The 25,970-nt window shown below is 40.4% G+C and overlaps 4 protein-coding genes and 1 long non-coding RNA gene across 10 annotated transcripts; 3 read left to right on the top strand and 2 right to left on the bottom strand.

The window, feature by feature from the left end:
- Positions 1-1,061: 1,061 nt before the first annotated feature.
- On the top strand, positions 1,062-3,715 carry LOC148379499 (uncharacterized). Its single transcript, XR_015855326.1, has 2 exons — positions 1,062-1,172; positions 2,752-3,715. It is a non-coding gene; the product is annotated as an uncharacterized LOC148379499 (long non-coding RNA).
- Positions 1,938-8,194, bottom strand: LOC148379498 (uncharacterized). Its single transcript, XM_088366548.1, has 8 exons — positions 7,703-8,194; positions 6,840-7,475; positions 6,484-6,678; positions 6,110-6,229; positions 5,795-5,953; positions 5,518-5,720; positions 5,340-5,435; positions 1,938-2,149 (listed from the first exon to the last, which is right to left on the bottom strand). The coding sequence occupies exons 1-8, from the start codon at positions 7,827-7,829 to the stop codon at positions 2,036-2,038; spliced, it is 1,650 nt and encodes a 549-aa protein (XP_088222674.1). The 5' UTR covers positions 7,830-8,194; the 3' UTR covers positions 1,938-2,035.
- Positions 8,195-10,249: 2,055 nt separating this feature from the next.
- On the top strand, positions 10,250-20,721 carry slc26a5 (solute carrier family 26 member 5). 4 transcript variants are annotated; one of them, XM_088366544.1, is made up of 18 exons: positions 10,250-10,538; positions 11,646-11,880; positions 12,882-13,021; positions 13,232-13,342; positions 13,887-14,062; positions 14,150-14,314; positions 14,420-14,655; positions 14,941-15,088; positions 15,861-15,974; positions 16,055-16,132; positions 16,403-16,498; positions 17,184-17,290; positions 17,388-17,457; positions 17,541-17,633; positions 17,876-17,974; positions 18,343-18,549; positions 18,676-18,730; positions 19,466-19,601. In XM_088366544.1, exons 2-18 carry the CDS (start codon positions 11,696-11,698, stop codon positions 19,507-19,509), a joined length of 2,124 nt encoding a protein of 707 aa, XP_088222670.1. In that variant the 5' UTR covers positions 10,250-10,538; positions 11,646-11,695; the 3' UTR covers positions 19,510-19,601. The 4 variants fall into 4 exon arrangements, with proteins under 4 accessions (XP_088222670.1, XP_088222669.1, XP_088222671.1 ...); XM_088366543.1 differs by lacking the exon at positions 19,466-19,601 and adding an exon at positions 20,271-20,721 and having other exon boundaries at positions 10,255-10,538; XM_088366545.1 differs by lacking the exons at positions 10,250-10,538; positions 11,646-11,880; positions 19,466-19,601 and adding an exon at positions 20,271-20,721 and having other exon boundaries at positions 13,017-13,110.
- psmc2 (proteasome 26S subunit, ATPase 2) lies at positions 20,681-23,863 on the bottom strand. The gene is made up of 12 exons (XM_088366549.1): positions 23,539-23,863; positions 23,166-23,203; positions 23,001-23,082; positions 22,591-22,690; positions 22,295-22,426; positions 22,135-22,207; positions 21,967-22,062; positions 21,660-21,824; positions 21,486-21,573; positions 21,191-21,393; positions 21,001-21,097; positions 20,681-20,936 (listed from the first exon to the last, which is right to left on the bottom strand). The coding sequence occupies exons 1-12, from the start codon at positions 23,606-23,608 to the stop codon at positions 20,779-20,781; spliced, it is 1,302 nt and encodes a 433-aa protein (XP_088222675.1). The 5' UTR covers positions 23,609-23,863; the 3' UTR covers positions 20,681-20,778.
- A 368-nt stretch (positions 23,864-24,231) lies between these two features.
- Positions 24,232-25,968, top strand: LOC148379495 (uncharacterized). 3 transcript variants are annotated; one of them, XM_088366551.1, is made up of 3 exons: positions 24,232-24,411; positions 24,749-24,930; positions 25,024-25,968. In XM_088366551.1, exons 1-3 carry the CDS (start codon positions 24,339-24,341, stop codon positions 25,633-25,635), a joined length of 867 nt encoding a protein of 288 aa, XP_088222677.1. In that variant the 5' UTR covers positions 24,232-24,338; the 3' UTR covers positions 25,636-25,968. The 3 variants fall into 3 exon arrangements, with proteins under 3 accessions (XP_088222677.1, XP_088222678.1, XP_088222679.1); XM_088366552.1 differs by lacking the exon at positions 24,232-24,411 and adding an exon at positions 24,424-24,492; XM_088366553.1 differs by lacking the exon at positions 24,232-24,411 and adding an exon at positions 24,432-24,569.
- Positions 25,969-25,970: the final 2 nt, after the last annotated feature.

Below are 25,970 nucleotides of genomic sequence, written 5' to 3'. Positions count from 1 at the left end.
TTTTTCCACAAAGTTACACGCAGACAACTTGGAGCCAATAATGTTGACTCTCATGACTCAACTAGCTGTGGCTCCACAAGCTATTGTATGTCAAATTAGATGCCTTTCTCAACCCCCGGGCCCCTTCAGTTTATCAAATCTGGCCCTCTTTGCAAAAGGCTTGGACACCCCTGGACTACACTATAGTTCTTGTTACAGCAGACGTTTATTATTCATTCATCAATTTTGTGGTCAACCGTGGCTTACAGCCATACTACCCTGAGAACGCCCGATCTCGCCCGATCTTGTTTGATCTCGGACGCTAGGCAGGGTCGGACCTGGTTGGTACATGAATGGAGGACCGCCTGGGAATACTAGGTGATGTGAGGTTGTTTTTCTTTTTTGCACTTCGATCATTAAAGCAAATTTTTACAACACCCATCACGTATGGCATTCGGAAACTGCAAGCCTATTTTCAACTCCATAATTGAAATTATAACCCGAGTTTGATAGCATTGTAGTTCACAGTTCTTACCGATAGAGGGCAGTAAATAAAGAGGCTTTCATGTAGTGTTTTTCCCCTTTTCATGTCATTTACTTTGATACGCAAACAGCACGTCACGACGGCAAATTTGTGCTACCACATACAAAGCTGTCGAAAACCTTTCATGATAGACATGTTTCCATGAAATACCAAAAGTCGTGTTGTCAATTTGAACTCGTGGAGGTGCACTTGGGCATCGCTGGTGAGCGTCAGGGGCAATGGAAGTGTGCAGCGCTGCCGCAATAATGTATCCGGCGCACTGCAGTTCCCTGGTCGGACAGAAATGACGGAAAATCCGCCTCTCCAGGCTGGAGGTCAACTCAAATTGTGGAATATTTTCTGTCAGCGCACCTGTTACAATAATGCACCCAGCACGCTGTGGTTGCGCGGTCGGACCAAAATGACTAAAAATCAGCCTCCTGCGCACTGATGTCCACTCAAATTTTTGAAAGTACTTCCAGACGACTGAAACTTTGACCGAGCGACGGGCACCGGAGGCCTTTGCCTGGAGCGTACTGGAGGCTTCTGAATCTTTCTCTCCAAAGTAAGAGCAGGCAATGGGCTAGATTTGTTCTGCGTCGCAGCGTTCGTCCGTTACGCCGCATCATTGTTTTGCACCAGCCGAGGCTTGCTTTGACGTCAGCTGTGGGTATGTTTAGCTCTTTGCCTATTTCCACAGCCTTGAGCTGAATGACAGCTCTGCTGATGGGCATCCCGTCCTTTCATTTCTCGTCCACCTATGTGCACACCCTCCTGTCGAGCTCTTGAAAGCGGCTGCTCTGAGGACCACGGAAAGCTTTTCTCTAATTGTGAGCTTTTCTAGGCGATCTTTTTGAGCTCTCCATCTCTGTACATTACACTCTGTGAGACCATATTTCACAGCCGCTTTGCAATTGTTTGAAAACTCAGCCTCATTTATCACCATCATCTTGAAGTTTGCATTATAACTTCTCCTCAGCTGCCGCCAGTTAACCTGGCCGATCTTCGACCCACTTTTCCAGATTGTCGCTACGTTTCTCCATTTTCTGTTATCGCTTCTCTTATTTTCTTTTCTTTTCTTTCTTACCTCTATTTTTCTTTTTCTTCTTCGTGACAGGGGTTCGCTTTGGCCTGGGGAGTTAAGTTCACCATTCGCTTTAAAGATATCTGGCGCCATCTAGCGTCGTGAATGAGTATAATGTCTACATCCCTAATGTAAGACAACCCCCACTTTTTCAGTCTTATTTCAATGCAAAAAAACACTGTCTTATATTCAGGCCAATACGGTATATTGCAACTGTATTTATATCTGCCGCAAACATGCGTATGACTTACTAAAACCACACACTAGCTAGCACATCACAAAGGTAAGGGTCACAGGTTAAATGTACTAAAGAGAACCTCATTTAATGTTGAATTAAATGTTAATGTCCATCCATCCATCCATCCATCCATCCATCCATCCATCCATCCATCCATCCATCCATCCATCCATCCATCCATCCATCCATCCATCCATCCAACTTTTTCTGCTTATCCGGGGTCGGGTCGCGGGGGCAGCAGCTTTAGGAGGGACTCCCAGACTTCCCTCTCCCCAGCCACTTCGTCCAGCTCATCTCGGGGGATTCCAAGGCGTTCCCAGGCCAGCTGAGAGAGTCGGTGCCCAAGAAAAGTGGTCAACAAAGAAATTCAGTGGATTGGTTCTATAAACAAAGACTTGTCAGACAGGTCTCTGCTACGTATTTTGGCCGTTAGGAGTTCATGCATTCTTTAATAACAAAAAGAATTTGGAGGACTGAATTGCTGCCAGATTTTTAAAGTTGTGTATTTTTCATTATACTTAGTTTCTAATTTGTTTTGACATGTTGTTGTTTTTTTATTCTGGTAGTTTTAATTACTTTAATCAAAACCATGCCATTTTAATTTAGCTTTTATTAGTTTTAGTTGTAATTTTTATACAAATTTTAATTTGTTAACAAAAATGTTTGTACAATTTTAGTTTGCTGATTCTGTTAGTTTTTGTGAATTACAATCACCTTGATTCTCCTATTGTGATCATCAAAGTAGTGAATATATTTACTCCAAGAAATTATAAAATTATTATCCCATGCAATACAAAAACTTAATATCTGGGGTGTTGATTTTTTTTTTGTGTCAGTCCTTGACAAATATCCCACCTTTTTAAAAATATTTGACCAGTTTTTATTCGTCTGATTTGAAAACGAGTTATTTGTCTGTTTGTTTTGTAGCCACTGGTGCAGCCAAAACCACCTGGACCTGAACCCGCTCAAGACCGTGGAGATGACAGTGGACTTCAGGCGAGGCCCTTCACCACTTTCACCCCTCACTATCCGCAGTAATACTATTCTATCATCAGACACCTTCAAGTTCCTGGGAACCACAATCTCTCGGGACCTGAAATGGACCGGCCACATAGACTCTGTCCGGAAGAAGGCCCAGCAGAGGCTGTACTTCCTGAGACAGCTCAAGAAGTTCAACCTGCCGCGGGAGCTGCTGAAGACCTTCTACACTGCCATCATCCAGTCTGTCCTCTGCACCTCCATCACTGTCTGGTTTGGATCGGCCTCCAAACAAGACAAGCACAGACTGCAACGGACAATAAGGACTGCAGAAAAGATAATTGGAATCAACCTCCCATCTATTCAAGACTTGTACCTGACCAGGACCAGGAAACGTGCAAGTAACATCTCAACAGACCCTTCGCACCCAGGTTGCAGCCTGTTTGAACTACTCCCCTCCGGACGCCGTTATAGAGCTCTGTACACTAAAACCAGCAGACACAGAGACAGCTTCTTCCCCCAGGCTGTCGCTCTGATGAACTCACACCACTCTTAGAGTCTCAGAGTCATTACTGTGCAATAACATCCTGCTTTCCACACCTTTTTTGTTTACACTGTTTGTACTATGTGTCCTCTCTGCATCCATTGCAGCCTGGTCATCCTAGAAGAGGGACCCTCCCATCTGTGGACTTTTCTCAAGGTTTCTCATTTCCCATAGCTGGAGTTTTGAGTTTTCCCTTGCCCTCTTGGGAGTTTAAGATCTGGGGATGTTTGAGAATATCTTTCGTTCTTCACATGTGCTGAGTGTTGTTGTTAGTCACCTAATTGTTGAACAGAGGCTGTGATTTACCGAAGTCAAATTCCTTGTTTGGCACGCTCAAACATGGCGAATAAAAAACTCTTGAATCTTGAATCTTGAATCTTTTACTGTATACAATATGAGGTGCTCATACATTTGTTTGGGTTGACAGTCATAATGGCCCTCCGAAAGAAGCTATGACTGCAATGCGGCCCTCGAAAAAAATGAGTTTGACACCCCTGACGAGTGTCCCCCGCCTACTGCTCGAAGTCTGCTGGGTAAGGCTCCAGCACGCCAGCGACCCTCGTGAGGATAGGTTAAAAAATGGATGGGAAAAAAAATGGATGGATGGATTGTAATACAAACACATCAACAATTTACAGACTGTACAGCAGGGGTCACCAACGTACTGTCCAATAGACTATACACGGTCGCCAAATAAGTGACGACGACGCTGAAAAGTGATGAAATCATTGTTAAGCGTTCTATTAAAAGTAGAAAAAAAATTCCCTGGACTGATGATTAATCATATTTGGATTACAAACATTTCGAATGGCTCATGGCGGCATTCGCTTCGACTATGTGGCATGGTCAAAAACTAACGACTGTCTGTCGGCCTGTCTTCTGTTTGATTTTGTCCTGGGGTCATATTATGGTGTATTTTGACCTTTGTTGGCTGCTTTGGTCATTTTTTTGTAAATCATTCGTGAAGTTGGTTAAGGTGTGTTACCGAGAGGTGCCATCATACTGTTCTCAGCTGTAAACAAGCACTTGGTTACGCAATGCACTTTGTCATGTGTCATGTTTAATTTCGTGCTGGCGTCACATTAGGGTGGATTTCTACTTTTATTGGTTGCTCGGTAAATCATTTGGGAAATAACGGTACAGGCGAGGAAATTATTAAAGCCAGGTTACTGAGATGCTATCATACACTGTCAGATGTAATCAAACACGAGAGGCTTTAGTTAGGGGCATCTTGTGTACTAATCACTTATTTTCATAAACCTGGACAAAGATTTTAACCTTTTGGCTGATGGGAAATGAAAATAGAGACAGCAAGGCGGTTATTTGTAGAGAAATCTCAAAATGTCAAGTTTTAACCAAACAAATAATTTTGTCAATAACTCTAAACTAATTTCCACAACATACACCTGATTTTGTGAAAACACATCACATATAAAAATTGTGATTATTATTTTTTGTTGACCTTGCAATATTCCAAGTTATCATCCCATCCATTTTCTGTATCCTTCATCCTGTTCAGGGTCACACGGAGTTGGAACCTACCCCATCTGACTTTCATCTGACTGACTATATAATGGACTGGCTCCCAGATGGACACTCAGTAACCATCCACATGTCACCGAATGGGAACTTAATCAACACTGCTTTCGTGGAAGTCACGTGAGTAAACCACAATGAAAGCCACATTTATTTCAAACCCGATTTGAAACACTGACCTAAAATAATTTACCCTAGTCCGCCGTTCTACTAACAGCTGCTTGCAAACTAGGCTTATGTATATGATTAAGATCTCACTGGGCAAGTACTTTCATTGGTATGACTGGTCATGTTTTCTCGTCACCAAAAATGAATGTTCCTTTAAACCAGATTTGAACCCTCTACCCAATGATTCCCACTGTTCTCACTATAGTACTTCATTCTACCAAGTTGGCTATCGAAAGAATGAGCCGCAGAACCAGAGAGCAAGTGCTTTCAAAACCTGAGCAGAACTTGCCTGTAGATGTAGGGATCGCAGACTATCTGGAAGAGGCACAGGGATGTAGTCTATTTCGTTATCCGTCAGGTACAGGTAGAGCAAGCCGGTCATGTCCTGGATTTCACAAGTCATGTTTGACAATTGAATTACAGAGGACAAGTTGATACCAATAATTTTCATATTCTGATCGACAAACCTTAAAAGCCTCCTTGGGAATGCCCTTGGACTCAATGTTATTGTGGCTGGCGTCAATCAGAGTCATGGTCTCCGGCAGGACGGGCATCTGTGAAATGTGATTTTCTCGAATCACCAGCTCCTCAAGCTCCGGCAGACCCATAAACGCCCTGCTTTCAATGGACGAAATGGCATTGGCTGTCAAGTTGATCCTCTTCAGCTTGTCTGGAATGCAGCGAGACCCACACTGTCAGCTCTTTGCATTAGCAGATCGCACCAGCCGCGGGTGTAAAACATACTCATGGAGGCAAAGTCAGACTTGTTGATCTTTGTGATCCTGTTGTAGCGGGCATAGAAATGAGTTGTGTCTTTGGGCAGAGGTGGTACGCTATCCAATTTCAAGTCATCACAGTAGACTGAACCACCAAGGCATGTGCACAGCAAGCAAGTGGGCATACCTGAAGGACACAAGAAGCGAGAAGAACCAGGGGAAGAGCAAAAGAACATAATAGTAAGAGCTGTGTTGCGTCATTTGGATTAACTTTGTGACCATGGTTTGATGTTGAATGCATGTGGAACTTGGTTTCCTTTTCTATTCTCCTTGACTTGCTCACCTTTCGTGTCAACCTCAGGTTCTTCGGGTTCCTCTGGCTCTGGTAGCCCAGAGCCCAGTGTTGTTTCTACACCACCAGTACCCTCCTGAGGGGTCTCTTGTGTCGGAAGCAGCCCCTCCTCTTGTTAGAGACAAGATTAGGCGTTGAGGAAACAGGTTAGATGAGCATGGACGTGAACAACAAGTCTGGCAATCAGTGGCATACTGTTTACCGCAGTAGTTAGCGATGTTACCAAGAATGTGTTCATTGCATTTAACAATAGTTAAATGGAAATCACTTTTGAGTGTTAGTAAGCAGACATACTCCACTGGCACCACGATTTAAAAATCAAAATAGCCTTTGGCACATGTCTTGAATCTAGATTAAATACTGACCTTTATCAATGTCAGGAATCAGAATTAAATCAGGCTCCTTGGGTTCTCCAGAGGCAGAGACACCAGAAGTTCCAGAGACATCTATGTCTCCAGAGACTCCAAGGTCCCCTGAGGTTCCTGAAACTCCTGAGAAATCTCCAGAAGTACCCGATGCCTCTTGTGGGATAGTTGTAGGAATGAGGGGGAGTTCCACCTCTTGTTTGAGCCAAGATGGAGTGATAAGGAGACACATGACGAGATGTGGCATGGACATTCAATCAACTTGTTAACCATTCGTTCTCACAATTAAGACTAAACAGCAGGTTAGGGTGACAAAGGTTACGAATAATGGAGTGACTAGTATCAAAAGTACTAACCTCCAGGCAATAATGTTATCCCTGACTCCCCAGACTCATCTGTGTCCCCAGAAACCCCAGAGCCTCCAGAGGCACCTGAGGTCAGGAGATCTCCCGAGAACCCAGAACCAATTTGGTCCCCAGACCCTCCAGAGCCCAGAGGGAGTTCAAGCCCAGACCCGCTTGATCCCAATTCTATTAGAATTCCAGAATCTCCAGAAGCTGTGGATCCCATGGTATCCCCAGATATCAAGAGATCTCCAGATCCTGATAGATCTCCAGATATCAAGAGATCCCCGGACCCAGAAAGATGACCGGATATTAGGAAATCCCCTGATCCTAGGATCTCCCCAGACATCAGGAGGTCTCCAGATCCGGAGACCTCCCCAGATTCATAGCGATCCCCTGATATCAAGAAATCCACATCCCCGGACACCAAGAACTCCCCTGATCCTCCAGAGCTGCTGAGAATCTCCTCAGAAGCCCCAGAGATGAAGATAATATCGCCGGAACCCCCGGAGGCACCAGAGACCAGTGGGTCTCCTGAGCCTCCTGACCCAGAAACCCCAGAGGCTCCAGAGGCACCGGACCCCACTGAGCCCCCAAAATCCCCGGAGACATGAAGGATGTCATTGGCCGTCAGACGCAGCTCCACCTCTTGTTAGAGACAAGATTAGTTATTAATGGAGACACAACAAACATGACACATTTAACCATTAACAGCTAGTTAAATGGAACACATGCACAAAGAAAAGATGCAGAAAACCACAACAGATTAGCTGTTACTGATCAAGGGCAATGCTGCTTGCACAACTCCAAGACCCTCCAAAAACCTACGATTTCAAATAACTTCCTATTTATGACAGGATTGACCTGTTTCAGACCTTTCTGTGTGTCTGGGCCCATGAGAACACCGGACCCCCCTGAGCCCTGAGGGATGAGCTGGGGCTTTATGGGCAACTCCTCCTCCTCCTCCTCCTCCTCCTGCTCCTCCAACGAGGCCTCGGGCATTGGGTAGTTGTAGTCAGGTGGAGCCAGGGTGCGAATCTCTATCTGAGGAGAAGACAACAGCCCTGAGACCAGAATGCCAGCCAATATCCATTCCTTTCCTTTCCTATCCTATCCTATCCTATCCTATCCTATCCTATCCTATCCTATCCTATCCTATCCTATCCTATCCTATCCTATCCTATCCTATCCTATCCTATCCTGTCCTGTCCTGTCCTGTCCTGTCCTGTCCTGTCCTGTCCTGTCCTGTCCTGTCCTGTCCTGTCCTGTCCTGTCCTGTCCTATCCTGTCCTATCCTATCCTATCCTATCCTATCCTATCCTATCCTATCCTATCCTATCCTATCCTATCCTATCCTATCCTACTGCACTGTACTGCAGTGTTTCCCACACCGGTGTGCCGTGAGAGACGTTCAGCTGTGCGGTGTGATTGTCCAATATTAATTACGGAGCGCATTGTAAACAGGATCGCCAAACCACTGGTCAGTTCGCGCAAGGCCTGGTCAGCCACTAGCTAATCGAGAATCGGAGAATCTTGAGATTTCATATTGTGTCGGTCTGATTGTATTGCATCGGCACATATTCAGTTTATGTGTGTGTTGCTGTGTGCTTTTGGTAACATTGACAAACAGTATGACGGTTGTGGTGCGTTTGGGGTCCAATGGAAATCAGAGCATGCAGTAAAACCGGAGAACCTGGATTGGTTATTTTTCACATACATAAAATAAACAGTCAAGTCGAGACACCTCGACTGTGATAGCCACTCAGCTGCTGTCAGAACAGCAAGTGGCTTTGTTCTTATTGTTGCAATATTTATAGACCTAGTCTAAAACAGTAAACAATATCACGTTGATTCTTTTATTTTAATCACAATCACTTTAAATAGTTTATTTCTTACACTGTCAAACATTTTTAAAAAGCTGTCACTTTCATTTAAAAAAAAGAATACAATTAAAAAAATATTTAGTATTTATTTCTATTAAATCATTCGACTCTCCATACATATATAGGAATAGGCCTTTACGTCTTTCGTTGTAATATAACTGATTTCAGTATAGGAGCTTAACAGATTTTTGTTGGTGATGTACCACGAGATTTTTTTCCAATGAAAAGGTGTGGCGTGAATGAAAAAATGTTGGGAAACATAGACGACGTCTATGCTATAGACGTCTATTAGACATCTATATGTGAAAGTTTTTAGACGTTTATTGCGTAGACGTCTAATAGACAACGTCTATGCTATAGACGCGTCTGTAGCATAGATGTCTAATAGACGTCTAAAAGCGACGTCTAAAAAAACTTTCACTTTTAGACCTTTTTTAGCCGAGTTTTAGCCTAGATATCTCGGTAGCATATAGACGTCTATTAGACGACAAAATGCTCACAGGGTTTGGACAATCACCAGTTGATCTTCTTTGTAATATTTTATACCTTAAGTAACCATGCAGGCTGTTATACATTGTATTGCCGTGGCTGTCATTGTATTTTGACAAAAAAATACATATGTAAGGTATATAATGGAATAACTCAGCAATATGTTTGCAATACATTTTAATTGTAAATGTTTCTTTTAAAAAAAAATCCTTATTGATGCAACGCTGGGCTACATTGAAATGTTAACTATATTCAATTTACATGATACTTTCTTTTCATAAAGTTACAGATATATATTTTCCTCTTCAGCATCAACATATCTTAAATACTATGTGAAGGCCACTTGTTTGAATGCATGTATCATCCTTGATGCATATTTTGTATGTATTTATAGTCCTGGCTTTAATTATAAAAACAGTGAAATAAAAATGAATGGTGAATGCTTGCATGCTTCACATTTCTTCACCCCCCTCCCAAAAATATTCGAAATAAATTTGCAAATAGGTGAACTCCACCCAAAAAAAAAAAAAAAAAATTCTTAAAATTAATCTTGGGGCAAAAAATGCGTCACATGCAACCAGCGGGCTTACCAGTTGCTGATCCCTGCTTTAGGGTAAACATACTGAAGATACAAATGGCTGCTAGGCATCCATGCTTATGAATTTGATTATATTTTATGGTACTCATAAAATGGAACTCATCATGTGTGGGGTGACATGACAATTCAAATGACCCTTGACTGACAGAAGTTGTCGAAAATTGAGTTAAATTTTCAAAATGATGATGATGATGATGATGATGATGATGATGATGATGATGATGATGATGATGATGATTATTATTATTATTATTATTATTATTATTATTATTATTATTATTATTATTATTATTATTAACATTTATTTTCGTCATCCGATCGCCAAGTAACAAAGACGTCAACGTGAAGACCTCATACATGAACTCGAATTTGCAGCACCGAAACGTACGGGACAGATAGCCTTCTTCTGAACACGTTTTATGTTACGACCAATCATTTCAGCCATGAAAACAGTGTTTATGCAATAGCTTTGTTTTGGTGAATCCAATTCAAACCCCACGAGATTCAAACCACGATGAGCAACGCTCGTCGCGTAGACCGGAACTAAGCGATAAATATCACCCGAGCAGCTCATTAGCTTGTATGGATGCGATCTTTCTTTGTAATTTTGCAAACGGTCGTCACAGCGTTTACTGTCACCGGATCACCGTGCTTCTGTTAAACTTTAGCCCAGAAGGTCATTCTCTTAAAGTTCACGTTCAACCCGCAGCATCCTAACGATAGCCGGAGCTGGAGAAGGAGGTAAGAAACCTGGCTTTTAAATAACACCCTTGTATTAGCTGACATTACGAAAGGAAGAGAAAAGTCTTCCGGTCAAGTGACAGAGACTGTTTAATTGATATCATGAAAGACGGCTTGCCTACTAAAAAAAACAACAACAAAAAACACCAAATAAACATTCGTTGTAATACTACTAATTCCGTTAATACAATGTTAGCTAGCTAACGAAGTGACAGAAATGCTTCAAACTATCTTTAACCTTACAAAATCCACGTACCACATCACATTTGTACTGTAAGAGGCTCTGAGAAATAACAACTCTCACACAATGTTGGCATGTCCGTCAAATGTAACATTTATTGATTTGCATCAGATGTGGGTAATTTCTATTGCAGAAAACAAAACAAAACAAAAAAACAGGTAAAAAACTGTTGGCCGAGCCAACATAACTTCGCCACTGACTAGATTATCATGATTTTTTTTTTTATTGAATTGTATTATGCCAAATATTGGAATGAATCAATCGGTTATCAGAATTTTATTCTGCCAAATATTGTCGTCAACATCAGCCGCCTAAAATCCATATCTTTCCAGACCTAATTGAAACGATCTCCCCAATATTTTGAATTTTATTCACATTTTGTGTTCTCTTTTCAATAGAGAAAGCTTTCACTTGATCGCCAAAATGTATGTAGACATCTCTACTTATGCCCGCTTCAACCACTGCAAATAGAACAATTGCGCCAACATTTTAGATTTTTGGGGGGGACATTTAACGTCTTCCTCTTCATTGGTGCTCACTACAGAAGCGAGTGTCCCTTATTGAGGAATACTTTAAACTTCCATAAAATCCACAATATTGGGGGCAGTAATCATTCTACTAACTTCAGAGGCTGATTGCTAGTGGTTTCTGACATCATTCAAAATGAGAGGTCTTGAGTGTGACTCATTGAGTCACTCACTCACATTTACAACCATTCAGAGGCGGACACACGTATGGTGTCATCTTTTGTGCAAATTATTGACATGTTATCTCTTCAAGCAATCTTCCTTATCAGAAGAAACTTAAAATCATTATACAACAAGAAAGCAAAACAACCTGAGATGATTTTGTTTTGTTACTATCAGAGAGCAAGTGTGGCATGTAAAGGAATAACGACAGACAGGAAATAATATTGATGGAGCCAAATGATGAAGAAGAAGAAGCAGCAGCGGTGGCAACAATACAGGTGGAGGATGCAGAGAAGTTGCTGATGTACAAGATTGAGCGTCCCGTCTACGATGAGGCACATCTCAGATCAGAGCTTCTCCACCGCAAAGAAAAAAACACCACCCTCTGTCAGAAGCTTGCACTGTACTGTCGGTATGTTGAAAGAAGAAAATGTTTGTGTTATTATGGCAAGTATGTGCAGTGGAAGTCCAATTTTGACAACAATTTGTACCTAGCCAACCTTAATTTTCATCCTAATTAAAAAACAACAACACAATAAACCAATTATTAAGCAATTATAATTTAATCTGTTTTAGTGAGAGCATTCCCAGCAGTTTGACAAATATCGAAACTAAATTATTGGCTGTTTAATACTACTTCCAGTTAAAGTTTAATTTCAAAGTAAACATAAAAAATGCAAAATTCCATTTACATGCTAACGCTTAGCATCGCTAATTGCGGGCTTGAAAGCAACATATTTTTTAACACAATTGGTGGTGCAACAGACAAGGCAATTTTGTTCTTGAGCACCTTTCACACACTAGGTAATTCAATGTGCTTCACATAATTAAAAGTACAAAATTTAAAAGCAAGAATTAAAAACAACAAAACAATACTCATTTGTTCTTCATCCTCTGTTCACTGTTTACTGAGTTCTCTCAAAGAAATATTTATGATATGGTAACTGTGATGCAGAATGAAACTACTGACTGTTTTATGAAGTTGTTTAAGAAGTGCTCTCAAAGAACATCTTTTCATGGCACACCTGTCAAACTCAAGGCCCGGGGGCCCAGATACGGCCCGCCACATCATTTTATGTGGCCCGCGAAGACAAATTGTGCATGAAATTTGTGTCATTACTAGAATTGCAAATTGTCTTTACTTTTAATATCTTTTTTTTTTTAATAATTGACCAGTTTTTACTCGTCTGATTTGAAAACGAGTCATTTGTCAGTTTGTTTTGTCGGTTTTACTGTATATAATATGAGGTGCTCATACATTTATGTGGTTTGACAGTCATAATGGCCCTCCATAAGAAGCTATGACTACAATGCAGCCCATGAAATAAATGAACCTTATTGTTAAAAAGTAGGACTATATGATGTTTGTATCTGAAATAAATGCCCGATTGATGGTCTTTTCGCTTTACGTAGGTGCTCGACGCAGCGGGCAAAGGCAGCGGTTCTAAGCTTCCTGCCTATTCTCACTTGGCTGCCAAAGTACCCAATCAGGGAATACCTGTTTCACGACGTGGTCTCAGGTCTTAGCACCGGAGTTGTGCAACTCCCCCAAGGTGAGCAGCTTTTAGCACGACTCAGCAGACATGAGAATCATCTGGAAAAACAAGGAATGTTGTTTGGAGGCCCATAGCCAACTCCTGAGGTGCTTCTTGTTGCAACCTGCTGCTTTGGTTTTGGTATCTCTGTAGCTCTGAGGTTGGGAGGACAAGTTTTGTTTGAGTTTGACAGTTTATTTAAACAGCTCTCTCTCTTTTGTACCGTAGGTCTTGCCTATGCTATGCTAGCTGCTGTGCCTCCAGTTTATGGTCTGTACTCGTCGTTCTATCCTGTTCTGCTGTACGTTTTCTTTGGCACATCCAGGCACATATCCATAGGTGAGCAAAAATCATTTTTGTTTGAAGTTTGAAAAATTCTCAAGTAGAGTAGTTTACAGAAATTAAGTTTTGTACTGGTTCCAGACTAAATTTGCTTCCTGGGAATGTTGAGATTTTTTTACCTTTTGCTATTTGGACGGAGAGAAATGTCACACACTCAATAAACTACTTCCTGTCACTTAATACAATCAGGATAATAAACCAAACCTGTTTAACTTTTAAACAAAGAACTGAAGCTTTTATTGTGTTTCCTTGACTTTTAATTATTGCCTGAGAAGGCAATTCTAGGAGAAAAGAATCTTTTCACTTTTTGGCAGAGGCAGTAGAGCAAAAGGAGCTTCAGGTTTTGTTTCCCATGCTAATCATTAGGACAAAATTGTTATTAGCTATTTTTTTATCTTATTCACTGTTAGCCCAGTAAAAATTGACATATATTGTTGTCAATGGCAATGAATGGGTAGTCCGAAAAATATGGTACAACTAAAATTATGGTGAATTAGAAAAATATTTCTTCATTAGGTCTGTCTGTGGGTGTGATTTACAGGCACCTTTGCAGTAATAAGCCTGATGATTGGAAGCGTTGCAGTCAGGGAGGTTCCAGACTCTTACATGCAAGCTACCAATGGGACCAACCTGTCCGCCATCTTTGATGTGGCGGAACGTGACGCCAAGAGGGTCCAGGTGGCTGTGGTGCTGACAACCCTCGTGGGAATCATTCAGGTCAGTGCAGTCCAGTATTTCCAACTCAAAGCTCCATTTTAGTTTCATCAGAAATAAAAATAATTTTCATTGCCGTTTTCTCTTTAGATTGTTTTCGGTCTTCTCAGATTTGGCTTTGTGGCGATTTATCTCACGGAGCCGCTAGTGCGAGGTTTTACTACAGCAGCTGCTGTGCATGTTGTGGTTTCTCAATTAAAATACCTGCTGGGAGTGAAAACAAAGCGCTTCAGCGGAGCCCTCTCTGTTATATATGTGAGTTTAAAACAACGTTTAAAACATTTTTGACATAGTTCAGAATGTTTTTTTGTTTTTTTTTTCTCAAAATAAATCTAAAGCTTTTGTCCTTTATCTTTGCAGAGCATCAAGGCAGTACTTAGTCACATTACAAGTACAAATGTCACCACTCTCATCCTGGGCCTTGTGTGTCTGGTCTTTCTCTATGTGATCAAAGACTTAAATGAGCGCTTCAAAAAAAAACTGCCCATCCCTATACCTGGGGAGATAATCATCGTCATTCTATCAACCGGCGTCTCTTATGGCATGGCATTGGCTGGAAACTATAATGTCGATGTAGTTGGGGGTATACCAACTGGGTAAGAGTTCACGCTTCTTGTGTCTGTGTAATCATGCTTCAATGTTGAATATTATCTAGTCATGTTGATTGATTACATGTCTTTCCAAAGACGATTAACAGCAGTTTTATGAGAGCTGACCAAAGATAAGATTTGATAACAAGATGTTATCATATGGACCTGATTATACGGCCCATTGTCCATTTTTGAAAAAAAATTCGAAATGTGCCTTGTAGTCTGAAAAATACAGGATATCATGTATAACCCGTGTGAATGTGCTTCAATCATCCTCCTGTGTGTTCTCAGGCTTCTCCCACCTGTGGTTCCGGACTTCTCTCTGTTACGCACTTTGGTCACCGACGCCTTTGCTATTGCGATTGTAGGCTTCTCCATGGGAATATCACTGGCCAAAATCTTTGCTTTGAAGCACAACTACAGTGTGGATGGTAATCAGGTGCGGAAAACGCATTGTGCGGTACATGCGGAAATACCAGATTTCAAAACATTCTGTGTAAGAATTTGATGCGAAGTAAAGTGTTGGCTGGATCTAGAAAGTCTTGTCTTGAGTGTCGGTGCCCAAGAAAAGTGGTCAACAAAGAAATTCAGTGGATTGGTTCTATAAACAAAGACTTGTCAGACAGGTCTCTGCTACGTATTTTGGCCGTTAGGAGTTCATGCATTCTTTAATAACAAAAAGAATTTGGAGGACTGAATTGCTGCCAGATTTTTAAAGTTTTGTATTTTTCATTATACTTAGTTTCTATTTTGTTTTGACATGTTGTTGTTTTTTTATTCTGGTAGTTTTAATTACTTTAATCAAAACCATGCCATTTTAATTTAGCTTTTATTAGTTTTAGTTGTAATTTTTATACAAATTTTAATTTGTTAACAAAAATGTTTGTACAATTTTAGTTTGCTGATTCTGTTAGTTTTTGTGAATTACAATCACCTTGATTCTCCTATTGTGATCATCAAAGTAGTGAATATATTTACTCCAAGAAATTATAAAATTATTATCCCATGCAATACAAAAACTTAATATCTGGGGTGTTGATTTTTTTTTTGTGTCAGTCCTTGACAAATATCCCACCTTTTTTCTCACTGCTAGTCAAAAATGCAGATTATGCTTTGTGTTTTCATTTGTAAAGACTATCAAAATTCCCCCATCTCAAGAAATGTATTGAATCAAGAACATCCTCAAATACTAAACCTAGCTTGCTTTACAGGAGCTGATAGCCCTTGGCCTGTGTAACTTCATCAGCTCTTTCTTCCAAACATTCACCATCACTTGCTCCATGTCAAGGAGCCTGGTGCAGGAGAGCACAGGGGGAAAAACTCAGGTAAAAGATGAAAAAGATGTTATGAAACGATAATGATAATATTACGTTTACTGATTGTGATTCTTGTGCACTTGGTTCAGATTGCGGGCTTGCTCGGCTCTCTCTTGGTGTTACTGGTGATCGTCGCCATTGGTTTTGTCTTTGAGCCGCTCCCACAGGTGAGCTGAGGCCATGGAGGTGATGTCATGACACATTCTCTTTTAGCATTGATTAAACACTCCGGAACTGCCAAGCTCTTGGTGTCTCTTGCAAACCAGTTGCTGCCTGTAGTGATCAAAAGTCTGTTAATAGAGTATGTTCAGAGTTCCGGATTATTTGGTGCGTCTCAATGTTAGCCGCACCCACAAAGCTGAAAAAAGCTCAAAAGAAATTACACACAGAGATGAATGACCATTTTCACAGCATCTTTTGTCTTTTCTGTATCCCAGACTGCGTTGGCAGCCATCATCATGGTCAACCTGCTGGGGATGTTCAAACAATTCAGAGACATCCCAACTCTATGGAGAACCAGCAAGATTGAACTGGTCAGTCGATGAAAGCTAACAAAAAGTAGCGTGCTAACATTGTTTTGCATGAGCCAATTGAATGCTTTCCAAAGTAATTTAGACTGGCTCCATCTTAACATTGACAACAAGCGACATTGAAAATGGATGGATAGATGTACAGTGCAAAAGGCAAAAATTTGTCACAGCAGTTGTTAACACAGAGAGAATAGGAGGACAGATACAGTTAACTGCTGCACGAGAAAATACAAAATCACCTTTGGAGAGATATGGGGCTAAGATTGTTGTAGTTAAAAAACAATGATAGAACCAAAACTAAAATTTATGAAAATTGTACTGTAAACTTCAATTTACGTTTACAAAACTAGCAAAACCAAACCATAACGTGAGTTATCAAGTGCTCTCCTTTTTTGGTTCATATATGAAGAACATATACAATAAAAACAAATAGTACACAATACTACTGGGTTTAAGTTACTTTAAGCTTATCTATTGAGTTGCCTTGCTAACTAGCTGGCAAGCAAGCTAGTTTACAGACTGTGACTCAGATAAAAAAAATGTCATATTAAAAGTAGAATAAAAAATCTTTAAAATCAAATAAACGTACTGAGAAAATAATCAATACTAATCAATTAAAAAAAACTCAAAATAAAATAAAAGCTGAGCAGCATGATGAATGGATGAATCGAATGCTTTCCTTTATCAGGCCATCTGGCTGGTGACTTTTGTTGCATCCGTGCTATTGGGCTTGGATTATGGCCTTCTCTCTGCCATTGCATTTGCTTTACTGACAGTCATCTATAGAACACAGAGGTCAGTATATTTAAATTGCCAATATACTATCATTACTTTCTGTATTCAACATTTCACAAAATTTGGGTTCAAGGCTAAACTCTATTTTGTCTTGCAGCTCGAAAACGGCAGTCCTCGGGCAGGTTTCCAACACGGGACTATACTATGAAGTGAACGAATATGAAGAGGTTAGTTGTGAGGAGAGAGCATATTGACCAAGTTGCCCCCAACACCCTCAACAGTGACCATTTTTGATTCGTCTTCTTCCAAGGCGGTGGAATGCGAGGGGATTAAGATTTTCCATTACAACTCGTCAATCTACTTTGCCAACAGTGACCTTTATGTGAGCGCCCTCAAAGAGAAGGTAATCCTTGTTACCTTGGGATTGTAACACTGGCATGTGAACACTTTTTCAACTCCTCTCTTGGTTAGGTCGGTCCAAAAACTAAACCACCATATTGAAAGCTAAAATGCTTAAACCTTAAAAGATTGTACAACCTCACTTTTTGTTTAAATAAAAAGCCACTTGCCCAAGACATTATTATCTAATCACGTGCTTCTGTGCTATATTCAGCTCTTATCTTTGGCATTCTTTTCATTTTACAGACAGGTGTAAACCCGGAACACATCCACACTGCCAGAAAAGCTCAGAAAAAACAAAAGGCCAACAGCTCTCTGACATGTTCTCCAAAGACAAATACTGAGGTAGCTTCACTGACCTTATTTTTTTTCCTCCTCCTACTTTTTGTGTCCTCCAACATGTTTGCAATGGTTAAATATGTATTTTGCTGTCTATTTGCTTGTGCAATAGTTACTGTGCTATATACTGTACAGGACAATTTAATATGATAAGAGTACTGTGTACTAATATCAACTTTTACTTACTATATATATATATATATAAATACATAACAGTTACTTACTAATAATTAACACTACTAATAAATATAACCTGTAGAAATCTAAATGTAGTACAGTAGCCTTGAAATGATTTAAAACCAATTTAGTTTAGTGAGTTTGTATAAGACTGAAAGTCTGAAATGATTCACTCGGCTTTTTTTTATATATATCAGGAGAAGGAAGGAGCTATGACTCAGAAGGATTTGTCGTTCAGTAAAATGGCTGGAGATCAGACAAACGGCCGCCTAGGAGAGGATCACAGATCGACGGATATTGAGGAGCTTGCCTTCCTTCAATCGCTCGGCTCAGTCCACTCCATCATCCTGGACTGGACTCACGTGGGCTTTATTGACTCTGTGGGAGCCAAAGCCATCAAACAGGTTATTTATTTTAGTCACTTGAGGCAACAAGAGTGAAATGTGCAACATGTAGTGAACAAAGTATTGCTCAATAATAACCATTTAATCCAATTTATTGATTATGTATAACCCTCTGTATCTCTGCAGGTCATTAAGGAGTATGCAGCAGTAGATGTTCAAGTCATCATAGCGGGCTGCAATAGTAAGTATAATCATGACATGCTCATCAGTATCAAACTGCACAAAACGTGCAAAAGAGTCACTCTACCTGGACTTGTAAATTATGGTGAAAATGGGTAGAATACACAAGTTGAGGCATGTTGCAATTCATTAGTTCTCAATTTGAAAATCGAACTAGTCCTCTTACCCAGTGGTCCCCAACCTTTTTTGCGCCACGGACCAGTTACGTGTCAGAAATATTTTCGCGGACCAACCTTGATATAAATAAATTATACATTTATACAAATAAATAATACATTTATAATAAATATATAAATACGAATGAAATGAATAAAATGATATGACTGGCATTAAAACAAGTATGAACGACATCAAAATAAAACTCACCATTACGTTGAATTAGTGGGAGCACTGAGCTTGTTTCTCAGAAATGAGCCGGCCTAATCGGAGACAATGACACCCAAAGTGGTTAAGGTTTGTCTTTTAACACAGGATGCTTGGTCTCCATGTGCCGAAGCATTGCCTCATTAGCTGGCCTGTCGCCGCCACATATTAGCCAGAGTGGGCTTGCTTGGCGCATCAGTCACCTGTGGCGATAAATGCATATTTTAAGTAGGACTCCAGAAATGTTCTTTTAAATGCAGCTTTCCTTTTCTTAGAAGTCGTAGCCTCTTTTTCTTCTGTCTCCTCATTGGCCTTTTTTTTTCCAAACATCTGTTTCTTGCTCACATTTGCTTTCTTCACGGGCTCGACTGAGGTGACATGTCACGTGACCGAGACGAGCGTCTTGACCTGAATTAACCTGTGTCACGAGAGACAGTTGCACCAACGGATGGAATTGGGAGAGAATCGCCACATTTTTCTGAATAAATTCTTACTCTTACCTGAATTAATTGATTGTCGATAAATTTTTTTTTTTTTTTCCTGTGCGGCTTGGCGGCCTGTTACCAAGTGACCCACGGACCGGGACCGGGGGTTGAGGACCCCTGCTCTTAGCAACATCCAACATAAAACATTGCCCCCTAGTGGCAGAAAAGTTACCTGAACTTGATGTTTCACACCCCTTCTAACTAGTATCTTTAATTTCAAATGACTAGCTATGACCATGAAATTACACCCAGTGAACTAAAAGATACAAGCATGAAACATCTCTTCACTGTTTTCTTAAGAGTAAGAAACATTTTGGAAAAATATTGTCCATGTAGGTTAGAAATATAATTTGTGATTAATTTGCAATTAATCCTGAGTTAATTCTGGAAATTAGTAGAAAAATGTAGGTCGTGCAAAATGCCCATTTATCTCCCTGTGGATTCCCAGTGTGCCAATTGCAATATCTGAAATGTGATGTCAAGCATTTATTATAAAATTTCCAAATTTGAACTCTACAGTGGAGAAGCAATTGAGACGCTCGCCTGACCATTCCCGTTAAAAAACAAAAATAAACGTAATAGACAAGTTTAGTTGTCGATGGCAGTGAATGCGTAAAAAGCTTACCTGTGTGCTACTCTTCCACCAAGTCCTTAAATTCTGATCCAACACATTTTTCTGTGTGACTCAACTAGGAAGTCTGCTGACTGAGCTGGACCAACTACAGTTCTTCTCTGGAATCATAAGCCCCAACATGGTGTTCCCCACCGTTCATGATGCTGTGTTGCACTGTCAAAATCCGAAACCCAATTCTACATGCTGATACGACAGAAGAATATTTTTTGCATCCTTTTGAAGCACTCAGGGGCTTGTTAAAATGCCCAGGATTGTTGTTTGTCTTTGTTGTTACTGGTTATAGCAATGTTGCTTTGTGCTGGATATGCGTGTGTGTGTGTGTGCGCTGTGTAAAGTGTTAAACAGCTTCAGTTGCATATTAGGGAGATTAGTTGTTTTGAAAAACACAAAGTAATTTAATATTTTCAGAGACATTACCAAATGACAGATGCTTACTGTTGAATTGTTTTTTTAAAATAAATCTTGAGACTCGTGGAATAAACTTTTATTTTTAACATCTGACAACAAAAAGGATTTTTTTCCACTCTGCCTTCTAGAGGACATGGAAAACAAAATATACACACACACCTAATTGTAAGTCATGTATCTGGGCGTGGCGCTGAACTTCGCGTAGGACTTGATGACCTTGTTAACGGCCTCCAGGAAGTCCTTCTCAGTGGCGATCTTCCTGCGGGCTCTGATTGCAAACATACCGGCTTCAGTGCACACGCTGCGAATCTCGGCACCTGGCGAGAAGATCCAAACGTCAGTGCGTTTTCTCTAGTTTCAATTACATTTGAGTAGTTTTACCTGTGCTGTTGGGACAGAGGCGAGCCAACAGCTCAAAGCGAATGTCTCTCTCAACACTCATGGAACGAGCATGAATCTTGAAGATATGCGTCCGACCCTGAAACCCCCCAAAAAAGTTTTATTTTTTATTTTTATGCCCTGATTGATCCTGATTCCACCACTATATTTTTTATGTGGGTGTTTGCTGCACCTCTAGATCAGGCAAGCTGAACTCAATCTTCCTATCCAGACGTCCCGGTCTCATCAGGGCCGGATCCAAAGTGTCAGGCCTGTTGGTGGCCATCAGCACTTTGATGTTTCCACGCGGGTCGAAACCGTCCAGCTGGTTGATGAGCTCCAGCATGGTCCTCTGCACCTCGTTGTCTCCACCGGCACCGTCGTCGAAACGTGCGCCTATTTGGTTCCAAAATGACATTTAATGTAACATTTCATGAAGAAAAAAAAAAAAAGACGGCCAACATTAGAACTTGACCATGACACCTTACCTCCAATAGCATCTATTTCATCAAAAAAGATAAGACATGCTTTCTTGGTCCTGGCCATCTCGAAAAGTTCTCTCACCATCCGGGCTCCCTAAAGAAAATACATTTATTTACTGTTTTTATTGAAACAAAAAAAAAAACATTTCACATTATTTGATTCAGTCTGAATGTTTTTACCTCTCCCACATACTTCTGCACCAGTTCCGAACCAATGACTCGGATGAAGCAGGCGTCTGTCCGATTGGCCACGGCACGGGCGCACAGGGTCTTACCGGTACCGGGTGGTCCGAACAGAAGCACACCTTTCGGAGGCTCGATGCCCAAGTTGACAAACCGTTCGGGCTGGTGATAGAAAACACAAATAGCTTTAATGTCAAATTATTAGCTACCATAGTTATTATTTTACTTATAATGATGGAAAGTTCTGATACTTATGGCGACCTCTTGTGGCTGTGCTAAAATCAGCATTAAGTAAACAACTCACATGGAGCAAGGGGGTCTCAACGACTTCCCTCAGCTTTTCAATCTGCTCCTTACAGCCACCGACATCACTGTAGGTAACATCAGGTTTTTCCTCCACCTACATGACAACGTAACGTTACTTGTGTAAATTGGTAACCAATTAATTAGATGTTGCCCGGCGTGTTTGTACCTGCATCATGGTGACAGTCGGATCAATTTTAGGTGGCAGAGGGATATGGATCTGATACTTGTTTCTGTCAACACTGCGACAAAAAACATGAAGTTGTCAGCGTCAGTGTTTAAAATCTTAATTGATCAGTAAGGTGAATTGATTTCTTTTTTCTTCTTACCCAACTCTCATGCCTTCCTCTATGTCAGTCGGGGCCACCTGATCACTCAGGTCCACCACAAACTTGGCAAACTGCTTGACATTGATGATGTATTTAGGGTCCTCGGAGTCTGCGTTAATGATCTTTGTGCATCTGTTGAAATCAAATTAAAAGGGTTCAAAATACATAGCTAGCAAAGTTCTTGCTTATGTGGAGCTTTAAATCCACATCAATTTTACAGAAAACGATTTGTAGATTTGAAAGGTTTTCACAATATTTAGAAAAGCCAGACCAAATAGTCATGATACTACATTTACCTTGCAACTTGCAGTGGTTGTTCACTTTGAAGGGTCTGCTTGTCAGCAGCCAGATCCCACAAAGCAGGTGATGCCAGCCCAGTGTCTGATTCTTTAATACCTGTCACAACCACAAAACAATTGCTACAGTATGAACTTGTGATGGGAAAATGAAGCTTCAAATTTGCTTAATGAACCAGTTTAATTTTTTACTCCTCTAGATAGCACTGTTGGTTTAAATGAGGGGTTTAAGAAATTGCAAGTCCGTATTTTTAGCTCAATGTTGAACAGGAGTAAAAAAAAAAAATTTAACAAAACTGGTTCATGAAGCAAATTTGAATTTTCATTTTTCAATCACTAATGTGTTTACATAAAAGCTTATAGTTTATATTTTAAATTTACCATCTTTTCAAGGAATATGTTTAATTCACCTGTGAGTTCATTTATTTTCTTAAGCAGCTGTTGGATGTCATCTTCCACTTGTTTTATCTGTCTGGAGTATGTGCTTTGACCCTGGTGATGCAAGAAGTTTGGGGATATGGATTAAAATACACAATAATGACTACTACTTCCATCACGTCTGGGAGGACACTCACGTAAGTTTTCAGAAGAGCAATGTCTCCTTCATCCAAAGCTATACACAACAAGAACACAACGTCAATGAATTGGGATTATGGCCATTGGGTTTGTATTGACACGTATAAAAAAAGAAATTATCAGCTCATTCATTCACTTTAGGAACAATTTTCAACATTCCAAAAAATGTTAGCTCTTCCACATCATGCTACATATTTCACTATATTATTTTATTTAGCAGTGACACGTAATTTCTTCATAAATTACATGTTTAGCGACGTTTGGTTTGATTTTTTTCTGCACAAAACAAATACGACCCTGTTACCGATGGAAGCTAACTTTAGCTAAGCAGCTAATGTCTGAAATGAAGACCGTTGCTTTTTAACAATATACCTCTGATTGGTGAGTCATCCTTATCCTCTTCCTTTGTCTTCCTCTGGTCATCTCCTAGATAGTCCGGCATTTTTATTCGTCAGGATTTTTATTGTTTATAACTATCAGACAGAGCTGCTGTACTGGCTAAATGGTACGATTACACAGCAGCTTTGCGTTTCCGTCCCCGAACCGGAAATAAGTGTCGGAAGGTTATTTCATATGTACCAATTATACTGCGTTTGAGCAATCGTGTACAAATACTAAACTCTCAAAATGACGTTACACCCTTCTCAAGTACTTTTTTGATTTTTCCCGTCTTCCCAGTCATATATAGCCTTGTCCTTTTGCGATTTATGAACGGTAGATAGCAGGAAGTACCAACGAGACGTAATTGGCCAGTAAATTAAAATCCAAAAAAGAAATAGGAAATCACGACGTCATTTTTTTACACTTTATCTTAAGATATTAATTTTTGCATAGAGTTTCTAAAATTTGTAGATAACGGCAAAAACTATTTCTACCATCAATAATTTGTCTTATTTACATAAATGCTTTGTTAACATGTAACCTTTGTTTATGATTTTGTAAGTGAACTGGAATATCTGATTGTACATATTTATTTGGTTTGTTCCCAGTTGTTATATTAAGAAAGAGGAAATGTTAGGGAATTGTAAAATGAAATAAAATGAAGATGGAAATGACGCCGCTTTGACGGCATAAGCGGAAGTGACGCAAGCCGCCTCCCCACCGCTCAGAAGAAAACGACGTCTACCCTACGAAGTGCACTCGATCGAAGAAGTCTTCTAACTCGACCTGAAATGGCGTTCTTAGATCACGTGTACACGAGTACGCCATGTGATACAGTAAACCCCGTGGAGCCGGTTTATAATTGTAAGTTCAATTTGTAAAGCAAAAAAGGAAAAGAAAAAAGGCTGGGTGCTGTTGTGAAAATGGCGACCTACGAAGTGCCCTGTGCGTGCATGCGTGGACTTTGCAATTACTACTTGCTTTCTAAACTACTCATCTTAATAAGTCATATAAAATAAAGGGTTGGTTAATTTGCAACTTTGCAAATACTGTCGTAATTCCCGCTGTTATGCGGCAAGTTCCGTGTTTTGTATTGTGCTGCGTTCACTGCCTCTCGTAAATCTGACTGGCTAAAAGTGCATTATTATGTACCCTGGGTTAATACCTACTGCGTTATTATATTATTCATTTTCTCTTTTAGGGAGCCTAAAGGAAGCAGAAGAGCTTGTGAAGCTAAGGATGTCAAATAGTTATCTCTTCTCCGGAAAGAGAAATACAGCCGCAAGGGCATGGATGGCCATCCTCAGACATATGGGCTTGCAACACAAACTGAACCACCGTCAGGCCAAGAAAAAATGGGAAAACCTAAAACAACGATACAAGGTACATTTTTTAACTTTACATTTATATTATTATTATATTATTATATTTATATTTTATATGCAATTTTGCTTACACATAAATGTTTCTCCTTAGGATCTTAAGGACAAAAGTCATTGTTATATGTGGCCTCTCTTCACTGTGATGGATGACGCCATGGAAGGCAGACTAGAAGGAAGCGCTCCTATTGTAGGAATCTGCACCGATGACAAGTTGTGTATCTCATCCAGAGGTAAAAAGAGAAAGAGAACCCCGCCTAGCATCTCTCCGGTGAAAGTAACAAACATAGTCCCGGAAATTGAGGTGATTTTGAATGGAGAGAATAAATCAGAAGAGGAGGAGGACGGTGGTGATGAGGATGTGATGGAAGGCAGCCAGGAGTTTATGCTGCTAGACGAAGCCACAGAGAGGGAAAAACAATCCATGGAGCTGGAGCGCATGGCCCTGCAACGGGACAGGGCATTGCTGGAGCGGGAGATAGCCATCGTCGAGCGGGACAGAGCCCTGATGGAGCGGGAAAGGCTGCTTTTAGAGCGGGAAAAAGAAATTGTGGCCAAGGACCGAGATGCTATCAACAGAGAGCGGCTGGTTTTGGAGAGACAGAAAGCCGCATTGGAACCTTCTGCTGAACAGGCGACAAGCACAGACTCAAAGAACAGGACAGAACGTTTCTTGGACTTGTTTGAAAAACTCATTGATAGTTTTTGATCGGGAACAAACCTTGAACTTTCTTGTTGAATTAGATGTGGGAACAACTTTGAAACAATCAAAAACATTGAAAAAAAAGCTTTTTGTTTTGGAAGAGGTAATCAAAACAACTTTATTCACTCGTGGTTATTCCATACAGAGCACATAAGGCCAAGCTGTTAGCTTTGAAGCTAACAGTTAGTTAGCTGTTAGCTAACCGACAACGCTCCTCCCAAATCATGAGCAAAAGTCTTTAGAATAAGCTGTTGTGCATAGTCACTATCTCTCTCCCCCCCCCCCCGGAAAGTCTTTGCTGCATATATTTTTATATTACAATACAGACTTTACAACAAATG

The sequence above is a fragment of the Syngnathus floridae genome, chromosome 22, assembly GCF_059516105.1.
Source record: "Syngnathus floridae isolate MCC-2025c chromosome 22, RoL_Sflo_1.0, whole genome shotgun sequence".
Classification (NCBI taxonomy): Eukaryota; Metazoa; Chordata; class Actinopteri; order Syngnathiformes; family Syngnathidae; genus Syngnathus; species Syngnathus floridae.
Note: the sequence above shows the minus strand (reverse complement) of the source record. Positions and strands in the feature narration are given on the sequence as shown.

Excerpts from the sequence above, each read along its gene's own strand:
- LOC148379498 (XM_088366548.1), bottom strand. The coding sequence starts at position 7,829 with ATGCCCGAGGCCTCGTTGGAGGAGCAGGAGGAGGAGGAGGAGGAGGAG. Across the intron at positions 7,476-7,702 it reads GGGCCCAGACACACAGAAAG|AGGTGGAGCTGCGTCTGACG; the intron begins GTCTGAAACAGG and ends GTCTCTAACAAG. Across the intron at positions 6,679-6,839 it reads GATAACATTATTGCCTGGAG|AGGTGGAACTCCCCCTCATT; the intron begins GTTAGTACTTTT and ends GGCTCAAACAAG.
- slc26a5 (XM_088366543.1), top strand. The coding sequence starts at position 11,696 with ATGGAGCCAAATGATGAAGAAGAAGAAGCAGCAGCGGTGGCAACAATA. Across the intron at positions 15,975-16,054 it reads GCACAGGGGGAAAAACTCAG|ATTGCGGGCTTGCTCGGCTC; the intron begins GTAAAAGATGAA and ends CACTTGGTTCAG. Across the intron at positions 17,975-18,342 it reads CTCCAAAGACAAATACTGAG|GAGAAGGAAGGAGCTATGAC; the intron begins GTAGCTTCACTG and ends TATATATATCAG.
- psmc2 (XM_088366549.1), bottom strand. The coding sequence starts at position 23,608 with ATGCCGGACTATCTAGGAGATGACCAGAGGAAGACAAAGGAAGAGGAT. Across the intron at positions 22,427-22,590 it reads CAACCACTGCAAGTTGCAAG|ATGCACAAAGATCATTAACG; the intron begins GTAAATGTAGTA and ends TGATTTCAACAG. Across the intron at positions 21,574-21,659 it reads TGCAGAAGTATGTGGGAGAG|GGAGCCCGGATGGTGAGAGA; the intron begins GTAAAAACATTC and ends TATTTTCTTTAG.
- LOC148379495 (XM_088366551.1), top strand. The coding sequence starts at position 24,339 with ATGGCGTTCTTAGATCACGTGTACACGAGTACGCCATGTGATACAGTA. Across the intron at positions 24,412-24,748 it reads CGTGGAGCCGGTTTATAATT|GGAGCCTAAAGGAAGCAGAA; the intron begins GTAAGTTCAATT and ends TTTCTCTTTTAG. Across the intron at positions 24,931-25,023 it reads ACCTAAAACAACGATACAAG|GATCTTAAGGACAAAAGTCA; the intron begins GTACATTTTTTA and ends GTTTCTCCTTAG.